The sequence below is a fragment of the Barbus barbus genome (genome assembly GCF_936440315.1).
Source record: "Barbus barbus genome assembly, chromosome: 19".
NCBI lineage: Eukaryota > Metazoa > Chordata > Actinopteri > Cypriniformes > Cyprinidae > Barbus > Barbus barbus.
In genome coordinates, this window is record NC_136747.1 from 10,574,855 (window position 1) to 10,590,439 (window position 15,585).

Consider the following 15,585-nt stretch of genomic DNA (forward strand, 5'->3'; position numbering starts at 1 on the left):
TGAAACTAAGATCTCCCCAGTGTTTATTCAGAGGAGGTACGAAACTCTTTTAAAAGTCCCCCTCCCCCCAAAAATATGGGATTTAAGTTTGAAGATTCCTTATGATGTATTATACCATAACTAATGTAAAACAAATAAAGATTTTGCATCATTTCTAGGTACTATTGTTTGATGTCAGACTTTTGAACCTCACTGTATGTACTTAGTTACACATATTGACACAGCAAAGCCCTGTAGAGCAGTAGGGACCTTTTGGTCAAACACTGGATGTGAAGCAGCATACCAAAATATTTCACTTTCCAGAGCACCTCTAGACCAGAGGCTTACATCCTTTGTAAAAAATTACATTATTGATGGAAAACTGGTGAGTAGTCCCTGACATAGTTGCACAATACAATCAAACTCATAGATATAGTTTAGGAAAACAATTGGTTAAGTCTTTTTCATCTATGTAAGTGTATGAATAGCAGAATCCATTAACGTCTCTTATAGTATCTATGGTTACCTCAGTGGTAACAGTGTTTAATGTATCCACTAATTTACTGAGCAAACCACATAGGAAAAAGTTTGGGATTCATTTTTCACTATTTGGAAATATTAGCAGTGTTTGCTAAGGCTAGCTTCATTATTACAATTCATTATTGTATTGTTACAAGTGATACACTGTATTGTGAAGAAGAAAATGCATATTCCAAATAAGTGCTGTACTTTTTATAACAAATAAACTTAACCAGAAGCTGTTGAACACTATTTTGAATGGTCATTACCAAGTTCGGTCAGCTCAGGTATCACTCAACACTGCTTTATTACACAGCTCAAGAGCCTCTGCATTCCTCAGAGGGGGCTTATTATTATTATTACCCCGTCTTTCTGTAAGAGAGAGAGCCTTGAACTGTTGGAAATGGTTAGAAAAAGCTTGTAGTAAAATGCTTCTTGATGTAATGTTTAGAAATGTTATTTTTAGGTTCCAAACAGATTACTAATTCCATCAAGACAACATTCATAAAGAAAATGAAAATGCACCTATGTATCTGTTACCTTAGGAAAAGAGGTCGTATAGCGCCTCCATGTGCTTCTAATTGGAACACAGCTGTGAAAGTATAGGAGTTCAATTACAGGAAAGCCCCTAGACATGTCAACCCTACAATGGCTGCATCCCATTTAACTAAGTGGACCAGTCACTGCAGAAATCTTTTTCACCACTCCAAGATTTTTCCTTTTTATGTCTTGCAATATTCCTAACTCTGAGTTTTTAATTCCAATACTGATCCAAATAATTAGTAATCCCTTCTGAATGATTTGGTAATACTTGTGTCATTACTAGTAGGTTACCATGACCATTACTTTTTAAGTAATTATCCCTTTTGCATTATTCACTTTAATTAAGAATCAGAATACAGTAGTTCTTAAAAGTTCTCCAGGAGATATATGAACAGTATATATATATATACTGTATATATAATTTACTGAGCTGTTGATTATATATATATATAAACAGTACTTATTAGCTAATAGTGAACTACTACTTTCAACCGAGCACTTACTTACTCATTAATCAGAGTTTCTTGTTAGTTAATAGTAGTTACTTGAATGTTAACAGTGCATTAGTCATTTGTTCCCGTGTAGTTATTAATGACAGAACAGTATTCTAAAGTGTTACCTCATAACCTTCTCAGATTTATCATTTATAAAACCTCCAATAGATTAATTTGGAATAAACATGGCAATTCTTGCTAAAGAAGGATTTAAACATAGCACACTGATTTCTCATATATTTAGAAATACTTTCACTATGTTGTTATTATTTTTATAACAAATTGTATTTTGGCATCTTATCTTGGTTTAAATATTTTGCTAAGACTTATCGCAGCACCAAATTATTAATTTGTTGAAACTAGCTGCCTCAAAATATCTATCTTGTACCAACTTTACTGATCTGTGAGTCATCTATTTAGATCTGTGATGTCTATTAAAAGCAGCTGAGAAAATGATCAGGCATGGTGGGAATTTGGCACTGTTTGGCTCTTCTAAGCAAACACTCACTCCTCATATCTCACTGTCTATAATGACTCTCTTGGAGCTTTCAGTTCCCACTTGATTTCAATCCTGTCCATGCTTTATGAGAGCCCAGCTTTCAGGTCATTCCTGAATGTAGGTCAGTGCCGTTTAGGAAACCACAAAAGTGATGACAAATTTTCAAGAGCATCTCCCAGTGGCCCCATGGTGACTGAAGTATGTCACTCTTGTGTGGCCACCCCTCTTAGATTCTTTTGGTGTGTCATGTCCATGTGCGGACCCTACACTTTCCAACCACTGGATACTGATTATAGTTATTTGCATAAAATTTGCTCTTTGCTATCCTATTGGTTCCAGTGAGGAGGTCGCCTCCCAGAGGACCTCTTGATTTCTGATTTGCTCGAGTTGGTGCCTATGCTGTACAAGCTCATATTTCTTCCCCCTTCTGTTTATTAATAAATGTAAACAGATAAAGCGTTGACTGAGAGACCAGCGGCATGTGTTTAAACTCGGTCAGAGAGAGACCAGACTACTGCTGTCCTATTTTCATGTTCAGTTGGCTACCAGCTCTTCACTTTGTGTTCACTTCATGGTTATTGTCCTGGAAACTCATTATCTGATTTGAGGTGAGATGATGCATCTATATATAACAGTATTATTTTCCTCAAAGGCTTTTTAGAATATTTGCATTGGCACAGTATCTTAGCTCTAGCTACATCTTTAGACTTGTCATATCACTACCTACTCAGTCACTGCAGTGTTTTCGTGGTTTTTCTTTCACACTTTGTTTCTATTCTTGGCGATGGTTTCAAAAGTCTGGAAAGTTAGAGGAAATTAATTAATTGAAGACAAATGTACATCTATTTTCACTTGATTAGAGTTGTTAGTTACTTCAAAACAATATGTAAAACTGCTGATATGTCATATAGTATGCTTGAGTAAACATGTCAAAGGAATGAGCAGTTGTTCATGATGGGGATTTTGGGATCATTGGCACTGGTGGAATGTTCTCTGTCTGTTCTTGCTGCCAGTTTCAGCAGCTGCTCTGTATCCCATCGAAACTGGCATGAGAAATATCAGCCCTGTCTAACAGGAAGACAGTGGACGGGTATTTCTAGATACTTAAATCATACAGTTTGAGCAAAGTTTATCTGTAAAAAAATGTTTCCGATTTTTGGTGATTGACAGCATTTTGATAAAGATCCAGAATATGCATGTGTAGAAATCTGTAGAAACGTTATCATTATCTCCATTTCATGTTTGCCACAAACAAAAGCATGTACCAATTTGTACATTTATAACTGACCAAAGGTCCACTCGCAGATGTTAATCTGTGTTCATGATCAGTCAGCTGTTCAACAAGTTTATGCAGCTGTCCTTCAATGACGCATTCGCTTCAGATTTCTTCTCACCATCCTTTGATCGCTCAGGAATCACAGTTCACACAGCACATTGTACATACTTAAACTATAAAATGAAGTTGACGGCTAACCACAAGACGTGTTAATATAGTGATCAATGCATTTGGTGTTTGTTAAAGTAATACAAACTACATGCCGTAGTTAATTCTGATTTAACTCGCATTCACATAATGTTCACCTTACAGGTCAACTTATAAAATGGAAGATCAAGAAATGAACTTTGAGCAAGCTTATGGGTCTCTATCGGAGACAGACAAAACGTTTGAACCCTTATTTATTGAGGAGGAAAATGAAGACTACTTTGAAGACTGCTTGGAAGAGATTGAGGCTGCTCTAACTCTTCCTGGAGAGTCCAGGCCTTATTCAATAAAATGCAGAGAAGCTTTGCAAGCTGAGTTTAATGGACTTATGCAACAGATGTTGGCAGAGTTAGATGCTTTTGATGCAGCCCATCCAACTACTGCACCACTGGAGTTATTCTCAGAAACTGTGAACAAAATGGACAAGAATGGATTCCCAAAAACAATCAAGTTCGGAGAGACGTGCATTCCTGAGAAAGAGCAAACTGTGTTGGAGGTCGAAGATAATGCTGTTGGCATCCCTGTCGAGGCAAGGCCTGAGTTGTGTGCCACCATGGAAATACAAAAGCTCAGAGAAGCATTTGAGAGCTGTATTGAGGAGGTGGGCCAGTTGGAGCGCAGAAGGGATGAGTTGGTTCAGGAGCTTCTGGAGCTGGAGGAACCAATGGCCCAAGAGCTGCAGACTGTGAGGGAGACTCTGGGTGAAGAACAAGGCCTCCTGTCCAAAGTCAGACTGGAAAGACAAAGCCTGCAGGAGGAGACTCAAAAGACCAAGAAACGCCTGTTCATTGCGGCCCGAGACTGTGCACAGAGAGAAGTACAGCTTGAATTACAACAGAAAGAGGTGGAGCAGCTCAACCAAGCTCAGGTAGTGTTAAGTGAACGAGTACAAGTACATTGAAACAAAAAAGATTTTAAAAAGTTTTATTTTTTTTTATATTAAACTTAAGCAAGATTTTTATATTGATTAAGAGGATTTACAAATGTTGTTTAGAACTGTATAGCAAAAGTACACCAGGAACTGTATGAGATTTTTTCTGCTTTCCTGCCTATAGTTAACAGATTAGCTCTGATAAAATTCTCAGTGGCCCCAAAACAAAAATTATGTTATTTTTTAATTAGTTGAATTTCTTTCTTGCAAAATTTGTTAACCAGATTATTTTAAATAGCTGACAAGTTCCAACCATTTAAAATTGTAAAACAAATGTCATAGAAAATCATATGGTTTAAGTCAGAGGTCCCCAACCCCGGGGTCGTGACCCAGTACTGGGCTGTGAAATAGCTGCTATTGGGCCGCAAGTGCGCAAAACGAGTCTAGACTATATGCTATCCCACTGTATTATTTATTGTGTGTTTCCCCTTTGATAGCTAATATCCAAATTAAGATGCTATGGCTTCACTTTTGAGGACTCGTCGTGCACGCTTGGTTTAGTTTAGTTTAGTTTTAGACGCTCACTGTCACCCATCCCTCCTCACTGAGACCTTATTATTGCAGGTAAACAAGCTCAGTGCTCCCACTGATTATTATGGTGAGTTGTAATGTTTTGTTTTAGTTTGTTGTTGCATGCAGTTGATATAGAGACGTAATTTGATGATTTCCTGTCCGCGAGAATATTGTCAAAACAAAAAAAATGGCCCATGGTATAAAAAAGATTGGAGACCCCTGGTTTAAGTTACTCAGTCCCTGTTGTTCATGTCATATCAGTTATGATAAATGAGTGTTAAATTCACTCTAACTGTATTCAAAACCATCTGGCTCAGGAGGAGTTGAAGGCCCTTGCTGTTAAGCTGACTGAGGAGATCGTCAAGATACATTCAGATCACCAAAGCCACCTGCAGGAACTACAAAAGCAACTGAACACCACTCAGGAATCCAGCAAGAAGAAAAATCGCTCTTATGTAACTCAAGGACGACGGGCCTCTTGTGACCTCCAGCAGTACCTGCAGGGTGGGATCAAAGCTCTGGAGGAGTTCTACGAGCCCCGGTTAGTGTCCCTGCTGAAGAGACGTGAGGCCACCATGGATGCCCTCAGTAAGGCTAAAGAGCAGTGCCAGGAGCAGAGGGCCCAGTTGGGACCACTGAGAGAAGAGGAGCAGATGCTGAGACTCCAGAGAACTTGTCTGGAGGAGAGGATCCAACTAATGGAGAGACAGAGAAGGGAAAATGTGGAACAATATCGGGTGAGTAATTTTCACTGATTTTAGATAATTGTCATTTTAGTTATTGAAAGTTTAATGTTCTTCATTCAGGACACAGTCGATGCCTTAGAGGAGAACATCAGAGAACTGAAAACTGAGCTCAAGATCCAGATAAAGAAGACAGAAGATTTGGATATGCTGAAGAACAACACGGCCAAAGAGCTGTTCTTCTACAGGCAAGTGCAGACACTTTTTCAAAGAGGTTTTTTTTTTTTTAAACTGCAAAGTAATTTAAGGGGAAAATCCATCATGCATGTAACAAGTGATAAACTCTTCTATGTTAATGAATCCTCATCCTAACCAGCTGCAACAAGACAGTTGCAAGATTTAAACTAGATAGCACTGCCCACAGTGATATGTCATTGGTCCAAAAGCTTACTTTATTAAATATTAAAAGGGGGTAAGACTCCCCCCGGGGCATGATGACTCCAATTTTTTATTTATTATTTACTGTAACTCATAAGGTTATAATTCAGTAATTCTGTGAATTAGATGTACATCTTCACTTTTCATTAAAACCTATAAGCTAATTCAGTGAAATCAAGTTATGACATATCTTTAATTAAAATATTGGCAATTAAATATGTAAATATCTATATGCCTGTATAAGTCTTAACATAAATATAACTTTCAGATTAATCTCTTTTAGTCTGATGCTGCTTTGCCTGTCATCAGTTGTTCAATTATTTACTAAAATGCCAAAACACAATTTTAAATACAGTGGGGAATTTTTTTTTTTGATCTGAACTAATTTTGCAAATGTTTCAGTTTATTTCCCTTAATAACACATTGGCTGATGCAACATCATTCTGTACACGCTACACTTATATAAACATACATTACAATTTAAGGGGTGTTTACATGTGACTGTTTTCAGCTAAAATCTGAAAACTTTTTATGGGTTTTGGCTGATAATTTACACGGGTCTGAAAATGCGAGTTTTGCGGGTCTGAAAATGCAAACTTTTGAAAAGGTTTGAAAGTGTACGTTTTTGAAAACACTATTTTATTATCTCTGTGTAAATTATGCATGCCAGAGTACTTGGCAACCAAAACCAACAATGTTGATATTCAGGGCTCTGTAGAAGAATGCATATGTGCACAAGTGTTTATTTTACAACGTGACATCGCCCACTACTGGCCTGGCATGAATAATAAAGCATTTTCAGACATTTTTGCAAATACATGTGAATTGGGATACTTCTGACAACACTGTTGCATTTTATGTTTTTAGTACATCACTGTTGTGTAAATGTACCCTATAAAAGCACACTGTTCTCAAGAGGAACATTTTCCTCCATCTTACCCTATGTTCCGATTGGCCGTGATTGATCTGGATTTCCACTTTAAGTGTGAACAGACAATTTACTTTTACTAATTGCTGAAAACTTGCTGCATTGCAACTGGTTAGGACAGATATATATTTTACATCTTTATTGTTTTACAGAGAGCATGTAGAGGGCACCTGCAAGCAAGAGAACAGTGTGGTGGTGGAAAAAACCTAATGAACTATAGTTTGTTACTGATTTTTTTCGTTATATAAAATGTGTTTCATATATTGTTTTCATAGTTTAATCGAAACTGCCTCTCCTCTCTTATTAATAGTCAGTCACCAAAACAGTAACCCCAGTTTACTGAAGACGCACAACAGTGTTTTCTGCAAAGGTCAAATTAGATAAAAAAAAAAAAAAAAAGCACTCTGAACAGCAAGGACCAATTGTGTCAGATATCCACATCTTTATCTGACAAGTTACACAGTTTAGAATGTTCTTTAAACACTGGTTTTGCTGTGTGTATAAGAGGGAATAAAGCTCATATATCAAGTGGTGCCTGAACTAAGTGCTTTCTCTTATGAAGTTAAGTGGGCAAAACAATGACTTATTTGGGCACTGTAGGAGAGCTCTATAAACATGCAGACAGCATGATGGCGAGAACGTTTAGATGAATGACTAAGAGAAGATTAATTAAGTGCTTGGTTGATTTGATGTGTCTTGTTAAGATCTGAAATAAACAAGAATTAGAAATATTGTTTATATGACTTGTACCTAGTTGTGAATGAAGTGCAAGGGTATGAACTCTGTCAGAGCGACAGGGAGCATGTTTTTTTTTAACGACTGAATAAGTTGCTATTTCAAGACATCTTGGTGACTAAAATGTAGAAAATTTGAATTTGGGTAACTACAAAAATAAAAGGCATTTATTGAGGAACACTGGGTTTTGTTCAGTCTTTTTTTTTTGGCTTTCATTTGTTAAACAACTACAAGTGGCCAGGAAGGCAAGACAGATCATCGTTTACATCTGGTTGTAATATCAATCTCAAATAAAGCTTGTTGTGGTCACTTATGAGACAGAGGGAACTGCGGCAAATTCTGGACATGAGAGGAAGGGTGTGTGATAGGCCTGTCCATGAGTGCTTACTATCTTTTATCCTGTGATCTCTGCTGTTTTCAGGTATATTGACTCCCACGTAAAAATTTACAAAGTCCTACAATCCTACATACCTGTACCAAAGAACTAAAATAAATAAACCGTATGAAACACTACCTGCTTTTTATCTTAAGGCAACTTGCTGTTTACTATACTACATAATTGGTTTCAAAAACCCTTCATTTAAAATCCCATAATTGACCACAAACTTAAAAAAAAAAAAAAACACGTTTCACCTCAAAAATCATGCCATTCCTTTCAGTCTCAGTGCACCCGACCAGGCAGTGAAGCGCGAAAGCTGGCAAGGGCCAAGCCCACAAACAGGTAGCCCCTCCCCTAACTCACGCCACTGGCATGCAGTAGCCTACAACTTTTCTGATTGGTTAAAAATGGTAATCAAACCAGGCTGCCTGGTTCAAGCACATTTTCTCACTTTTTGGAACTTGGTCATGTTAAGATATACACTGCACTTAACATAGAAAATCTTACAAAAGCTGTGTCACCATGACATAAAAAATAAATGTTATCAACAAAAACAGTTTATTCATTATGTTCTGTACAACGGTATGGACATACAGGAGAAAAACATTGAAAAGTCACAATATTAAAAAGACATTAAACACCACCTGACTGATACATGAAGCTCAAAGTAAAGAGTACACAAGAGCTTAAGTTATCAATACATCTAGCCAGTAATTAAATGGATACTTAAAATGGGAAGATGCATTTGTAGGGCCAGTTTAAAAAAAATAAAAAAAAATAAAAATCTACTGAACATCAACATTGTACTACTGCACTCTGGTCACAATATACTACACACCCGTGTACACTTTTCTGATATTAAGTAATACTTTAAGTATACTTAAACTGCAAGGAAATCTTCATGAGACACCGGTGGGATGGGATGAGAAGGTTCATTTGTCTCATTCAGATATTGACCAATGATCAACTGACATTTTTCTTAGAAAAATACTCTATTAACATAGTAGTAGAAAATGCCTGGTGGGGAAATAGTCAATTATTCCTTTTCCATTACTTAGGGGAGAGCACTTAAGTTCTTCACTTGTGTGTAGACAGAGTTTTTAGAAGAGTTTTGTCTTATGCTGAGTGTGGTGGTATAAAGAGCTGTTTTATCCCTGAACCTCGGTGTCTGCTGCCCCCTCTGGGTCCTCATCATTGTAGATGTTCTCTGCCTAAATAAATAAAAAGAAATATGCATATAAAACAGAGCTATAAGATAAAACGGTAACACTTTATAATAACTGCACGCTATGAATCATTAGGTAAGCATAGTCAGTTCATCCTTTATAAAGCATTGTCCCAACATTAATAGTCATTAGTAAGCGGTTTATAAATACAGCTATAAATGCCTTGATCTTGATTTAGAAGCATATTACAAAGGAGATTTAAAGAGTCCCTTATCTTCCTAACAGAAAATAACACAGAGGGATAGAAAACTCAGACACTCATTTCAAGTTTGAAAGAAAAATATATGAAATTGCAGGGGTTTATTTTTCATTTTTTATCAAGTGTACGGTTTCATTTTTTACATCTTGAAAAAATATTTCTGTGTTGTGTTTAACTTTTCTGTTTGGAAGATAAATGAGCCTTTAAATCTCCTTTGTAAATGTTTTACAAGGTATAAATAGTCCTTATTTAGATGAACTCACAAAAATAGATGGCTGGCAACTACTACATTTTTTATAACTACCTGACTTAATCATGAATTACAGCAGGAATGTGTTAATAAAGCATTTACTCACTGAGCAACTATTACCATGCATCTAAATAATACGATTTATAAATGTACATTTAAAGTGTAAGTAAATGATTAATAAACTTTCTAAATGATCTTATGAACAACTGACAACTCCTAAATAACTTCTGTAAATAACATAACTTAGAAATGATAAACTGATCATTAATAAAGTATGAAAATACAATTATTAAACATTACAGATATGCTCAAGAACAAACCATTTATAGCTGTATTTATAAACTGCTTACTAATGCCTATTAATGTTGGAACAATGCTTTATAAAGGATGAATCGACTATTTACTAATGCTTAACTAATGATTCATAGTGTGCATTTATTAAAAAAAAAAAAAAAAGTGTTACCGATAAAACTAGAAAGGTAGAAAGGAGCTGATGTTTATTTATTGCAGAGGAGCTGATGGACAATTCAAAGTTGTAAAAAATTGTCTTAAAAGCTGAAAGTGTCCTTACCATCTGCCAGACTTGCATAATGTTGTCCTCAGACACGGAGCAAATCACCCACGGTTCATTTGGATTCCAAGAGAAGTCGGAAATCTTGGCTGTATGGCCTCCATGGATGAACTACATTTTTTTGAAAATAAAATGTGAATAACATGGCCTCAGAGAAAAGCACAATAACTATCTAAATATATATATTTACATACACTTAAAATAAGACTGAACAACATTACTACTCACCAGTAGCTCTGGAGGTCCATCCTCTGCATCTTCTGGTGACTGTTCCTCACCGATTTTACTACAAGAAAAACAATGAATTCTCGTTAACCATGTAAAAAGATACTAAAGTATTTTACATTGCATTGGTAGTAGTGAGCAAAATGGAAGACAACCCACCTGAGGTCCCAAACATTGAGTCGCCTGTCTGTTCCACTAGAAGCCAGAATGGTCTCATTATGGGGTGACCACTGAACCTGTGGACACATTTGAAGAGTTTGTCATCACACTCATTTATCTTTAATTTCATCTACAATCATGGTAGGAAGGGATTTGATACCTGAAAGATTTCATCTTTGTGCGATTCAAATGAGTGAAGTTTCAGCTTCAGGTTTCGCAGATCCCACAATGCAACAGTCTATGAGAGACAAAAAGCATAATTCAGAGGTCTAAATATAGAAGCACATTTAATAAGTGTTCACAGGTGTGACAGAAACTATTGTTCAATGTAGTTCTCACTTTGTCAGCAGAACCGGTGGCCAGAATGAACTCGCTGTAGGGATTGAAGGACAAACAGTTGACCTCTGCAGTGTGGGCATCTACTGCATGACTGGGTTTGGATGTGTTATTGGAGCGTGTGTCCCAGCTAAGGAAAGGGGAGAAATCAGATTAAAATACTGCTTGCATAACATAAGCACAGTTCAAACCATTGCATGCCTTTTTAAATTACACGTTGTGCTAAAAATCATTCAGAGTACAGACACACACAGGAAGACAAATAACTTACATCATAAGCTTCTGGTCATCTGCAACAGACCCAAAGAGAGACTCATGCAACAGGTGCCAAGACACGTCCTCCACTACAGCCGTGTGACCAGTGAAAATGGTCTTAGCATCCACTATTTTCCCCTCTTTTGGCACTGTACTGATGTCCCACAGACAGATGGTCTGCAGAAAAAGCAGAAGAACTTGAATATTTAGTGTTGGCTGAATTTAAAAACAAATGAAGGGCATAAAAGTAACATCTGAAACCTCAGCATGTTTGCAAATGTACAGCTGTGGTCACCATATAATTAAGTCAATGACAGCAATTGTACAAATGGCTTACGTGATCATCAGATGCACTCAGTAGGCAGCCACTGAGGTTGGGGTTCCAGGAAAGACCATATCCTTCTTTCTGATGTCCCCTCAGACGCAGGTCAGGAGTGCACTCTCCAGAGGGGTCTTCCAGGAGCACAGGAAGGGAACACAAATTTAGAGGGAATACTTAATACTGACATATGACACCAACACAAACACTGAGTTGACAAGTAGCTTGGAAATAAAGTTGTGTCTCCCATTATCATGTTTTCCCTACCAAATAAGGCATGGTCATAAGCACATTGAACAACTAGTTGATTAGTGTGTTTAAAAACCTAGAATTTATTTTTTAGTGCAGTGCTTTAAATAGTGTGCTATACTCGAGCTATTATGTTTACATGTTAAAATGCTGTCTTAAAACCAATCGCCTTTTAAGCAATGCTGCTAGATACACTGAGCTTAAAGTTACATAACTTTTCCAGGATTGCTCATACCAGGTTTGGAGGGGTGTTTGGTGTAGTCAAAGACCAGCACATCACTAGTGGGGGTCTTGGTGGCAATGATGCAGGGGTTCTGTGGCATGTAGCGAGCCCTGTTCACTTCTCCCTCATGATTAATCTTGATTTCAATCTCTATCTTGCCACTTACTGAGCCAAAACCACCAAACTCTGTGAAAAAAACAGAGAAACAGGTGTGACAACATGAGATAAGTACACAGGTGGAGATGATGGAGTCACAATTTAGTTCATGATCTAAACATCATATATAAGCCACTCACCTCCTTTTTCGCTGTCATAATGCGAGGCATCAAACTGGGCATCATCATTGGGCAGCTGGACACTGGCAATAACCAGGTGATTCTGCTCATCAGAGGTATGTGTGCCGAGAACCAGACGGTGTACGCTAAAATCCTTCCCCTCAGGTCTGTGAAACAGATGACAAGTGCGCTTATTTACACTGACCTTTCTAAAACTGCACATTTTACAGCTGATGAAACAATCACTATCCACACTATATTCATTACACGCATCCCTAAAGCAGTGAAGCTGACATCATGGGAAAAGCCCAAACATGTTGAAAAGATCATTTGAAGCCACACCCACTCAATAAATGAAATGTTTCAAATAAACTAATCAAAATCAATAATGAAAATAATTGACAAATTTGCTTATTGATAAATTGCATCAGTCATGTCACTTCACAGCAGCGAATAAAGTGATTTTCTCCCACAGAATTGAATAGCAAAACAATTGGTTTCATTCCCATTTCAAAGCCAGTGTCAGTAGGTGTGAATGTGTTACCTGGTGACATCTGGCAACCACTGAGCAGTAAGACTGGGCCACTCCAGCGCGTGGGTCATCACCAGATCGTAAAGAAACGGTGTGTTTTTCTTCCATATTTTATATTCTTCATTTATCACCCTCTCCTCCACCGCGTCATCAAATGCAGCTGTAACAAAAAGGGGCGGGAAAACAAGATGAGATCTGTCAAAACGCCTTCAATACAGATACTTTTATAGAGCAACTTGAATAAGTAGTAATGTTTACACACAATTACTGTACGACAATAAATGACTTTCCGTCTAATATACAAGTAAGTTTACTGAAAGATGAAACCAATATTGCTCAATCTGTCGTAAACTCTCTGGAAAACGACTTAAAATTTAGTGCACATTGCCAAAATGTGTTTCATTTATTATCAGTTAACAACACAAAAAATCCAAAACAATACTGAAAGCTTCCTGAAATGAAGCGACGCATCCCACATTCACACACTTCAACTTAAAAGCCAAACAAACAAGCCGCAGCTAATTCGACGCTAATTTAACTAAATAGCTTAATAGTTTAGATACTTCCTAACACGTTCCCATAATAATAATAATAATACATTTACGCCGCAAAACAGCTACTGTGTGCTCATAATATGCGAACTGTACTATTGTGGCAGCACTGTGTCGTTATGGCGGGATTCGGCCTGCGCTGAATTCACTCCAACACCAGCTCCGCGGCTTCATTCATCCACCGCCGCTAAAAGAGAGAACCCCGAACGCCACGGAACCATACTGACCTTCTTTATCAGCCATAACGCCTCGACAGACAGCTATCACTCGTAAACTTGACCGATAACAGGATACCGGTGTAGTTTCCTCGGGAGTGCAGGATGCTCTTTGTCTCGCGCCGGCGTGCACGTTCGCGCCAACTCGGACAGACACTAGCAGAGCACGCGCCACCAATGAGCGGAGAGGAGAAGAAGAGCGGCTTCTTCTGCGGAGGAGGAGGATCTCACACACTACAGCCTCTACACTGCCCTCTGCTGACAACACGTCACCAAATGAAGCCTGTGAGAGTATCCCCGTCCCCCAATCCCCAAAAAATAAGAGTAGGCTATCCCAGTCCCACTCATTGCCGTAAAGAAAAGGAAAATATATCATCCTGAGCTTCACCCAGCTATGGAGTTTTTGTATCTTCTTCTTCTTCTTGTAGTGTTTATCGGCGGCGGGCAAGCCAACTTTTGGTGGAGTTTTTGTATCAGTAGAGGACATTATATTTTAGTAAATTTCTCTGAGACCTGACATGTCACCGTTTTACGCACATTCAGGACTTTTCAGGGATACCACAAATGTTTGGAAGTTTCACCATGAAACTTCTGCTTGGTCTTTAATGATGATTAAATCATCCGTACAAAGTTTGGTATAAAATCCTGAAACCTAAAAATTTATTGGTGATTTATTTTTTTTATTTTTTTTAAATCCCATTGTTTTTGTCTTTTCATGTCATTTTTTTAATTAATTAATTAATTTTTTTTTAGAAAAACTGAGTCCTGTTGTCCTCTACAGGGGACATAGCATAACATATGAATAAAATATTTTTTGTCTAAGCAATGTAATGACATGAAGAAAAAAAACCCCACTAAATTCAAAGCTTTTTTCCCCTGGGTTTCACGAGGATATAGTATTTACAAATATACAGCATTTTAGTATTTTACATGATTTAAATAAATATTTTTACATTATGTATTTACATATTACTTTGTAACAGTATTGGGACTCTGTAAGGTCCACACATTTGGCCCAAAGAAGCTATCTAATGGTGGCTGAAGGTTTCCTGTGTGTTTGGTCTTTTCAATGTGCAAAGTTCTTTAATTTAAGTTCAACTCTAATCTGACTCCATTTTATTATGACCTCGAATTTAGGTTGAAATGCAAATTGGTTGTTTGCCTATTTCTAATTAGTATTCTTCTGATATTTGATTATTCTAGTTAACTCTTGACTTTATATTTACTCGTTCATTCGGGTGCTCATGTCGCTAACAAGGATACAACGTAATCTACTAGAGTCAATACAGAGTAAAACAGAATAAAATCAAATGTAACAATTTATTATTATTGATTATATCAAATCATATCAATACAAAACATCGAATTCTCAAAGATAAATCTACGAGTAATAGATGCATACCTGACTTTATAGAAATACATAATGTGAAGTATAGAGACACACCATACTATTTGCTTCTGGCTACAGAATCGCCCCGACCTTCTTGCCAGATTTCCTTAAGTACTCAACTCAGCCCAAGACCAACATCCCCCGAAATGGAGACAAGAACTAACAATTGGAATTTGTATTGATCAAGTTAACACCTTTTGGGACAAATGGTAATTTTGCATGAAAAGCACTGGGAACTGACCCACCCAGTAAACTCTTAGGATCTGTATTACCTTTTAGTTTACTTCTTGTAAGAATGAGACCCCGAGACAATTCAAATGATACCAAACATGACTGTAAATATCACTTGCATTCATGTAGAACATTATATTCTACTATTGACCATTCTGAGTGAGCTGAGTGAAGGGAAGGATGGGTGAATGGCAGGAAGGGGATGGATAGGAACTGATGCATATGCGAGAGAGGCGTTTTTCCACATTTTCTCTC

General features: G+C 37.3%; 2 protein-coding genes across 3 annotated transcripts; one reads left to right on the plus strand and one right to left on the minus strand.

Annotated features, from left to right (window-relative positions):
• The first annotated feature begins 2,435 nt into the window (after nt 1-2,435).
• LOC306885477 (syncoilin-like) lies at nt 2,436-7,921 on the plus strand. 2 transcript variants are annotated; one of them, XM_079442025.1, is made up of 5 exons: nt 2,436-2,642; nt 3,623-4,385; nt 5,279-5,698; nt 5,768-5,892; nt 7,163-7,921. In XM_079442025.1, the coding sequence occupies exons 2-5, from the start codon at nt 3,636-3,638 to the stop codon at nt 7,218-7,220; spliced, it is 1,353 nt and encodes a 450-aa protein (XP_079298151.1). In that variant the 5' UTR covers nt 2,436-2,642; nt 3,623-3,635; the 3' UTR covers nt 7,221-7,921. The 2 variants fall into 2 exon arrangements, with proteins under 2 accessions (XP_079298151.1, XP_079298152.1); XM_079442026.1 differs by having other exon boundaries at nt 5,768-5,896; nt 7,167-7,338.
• Nucleotides 7,892-13,894, minus strand: LOC306885478 (histone-binding protein RBBP4). The gene is made up of 12 exons (XM_079442027.1): nt 13,722-13,894; nt 12,956-13,103; nt 12,433-12,578; nt 12,149-12,322; nt 11,683-11,798; nt 11,362-11,522; nt 11,094-11,220; nt 10,915-10,992; nt 10,755-10,831; nt 10,599-10,656; nt 10,371-10,481; nt 7,892-9,335 (listed from the first exon to the last, which is right to left on the minus strand). The coding sequence occupies exons 1-12, from the start codon at nt 13,735-13,737 to the stop codon at nt 9,273-9,275; spliced, it is 1,275 nt and encodes a 424-aa protein (XP_079298153.1). The 5' UTR covers nt 13,738-13,894; the 3' UTR covers nt 7,892-9,272.
• Nucleotides 13,895-15,585: the final 1,691 nt, after the last annotated feature.

Bases quoted from the DNA above. Each gene is read 5' to 3' on its own strand.
- LOC306885477 (XM_079442025.1), top strand. From the start codon at position 3,636: ATGGAAGATCAAGAAATGAACTTTGAGCAAGCTTATGGGTCTCTATCG. The intron at 4,386-5,278 runs GTAGTGTTAAGT...CATCTGGCTCAG, and splicing joins AGCAGCTCAACCAAGCTCAG to GAGGAGTTGAAGGCCCTTGC. The intron at 5,699-5,767 runs GTGAGTAATTTT...TTCTTCATTCAG, and splicing joins AAAATGTGGAACAATATCGG to GACACAGTCGATGCCTTAGA.
- LOC306885478 (XM_079442027.1), bottom strand. The intron at 12,579-12,955 runs GTAACACATTCA...TCTGTTTCACAG, and splicing joins TGGTTGCCAGATGTCACCAG to ACCTGAGGGGAAGGATTTTA. The intron at 10,657-10,754 runs GTGGGTTGTCTT...TTTTTCTTGTAG, and splicing joins CTCAATGTTTGGGACCTCAG to TAAAATCGGTGAGGAACAGT.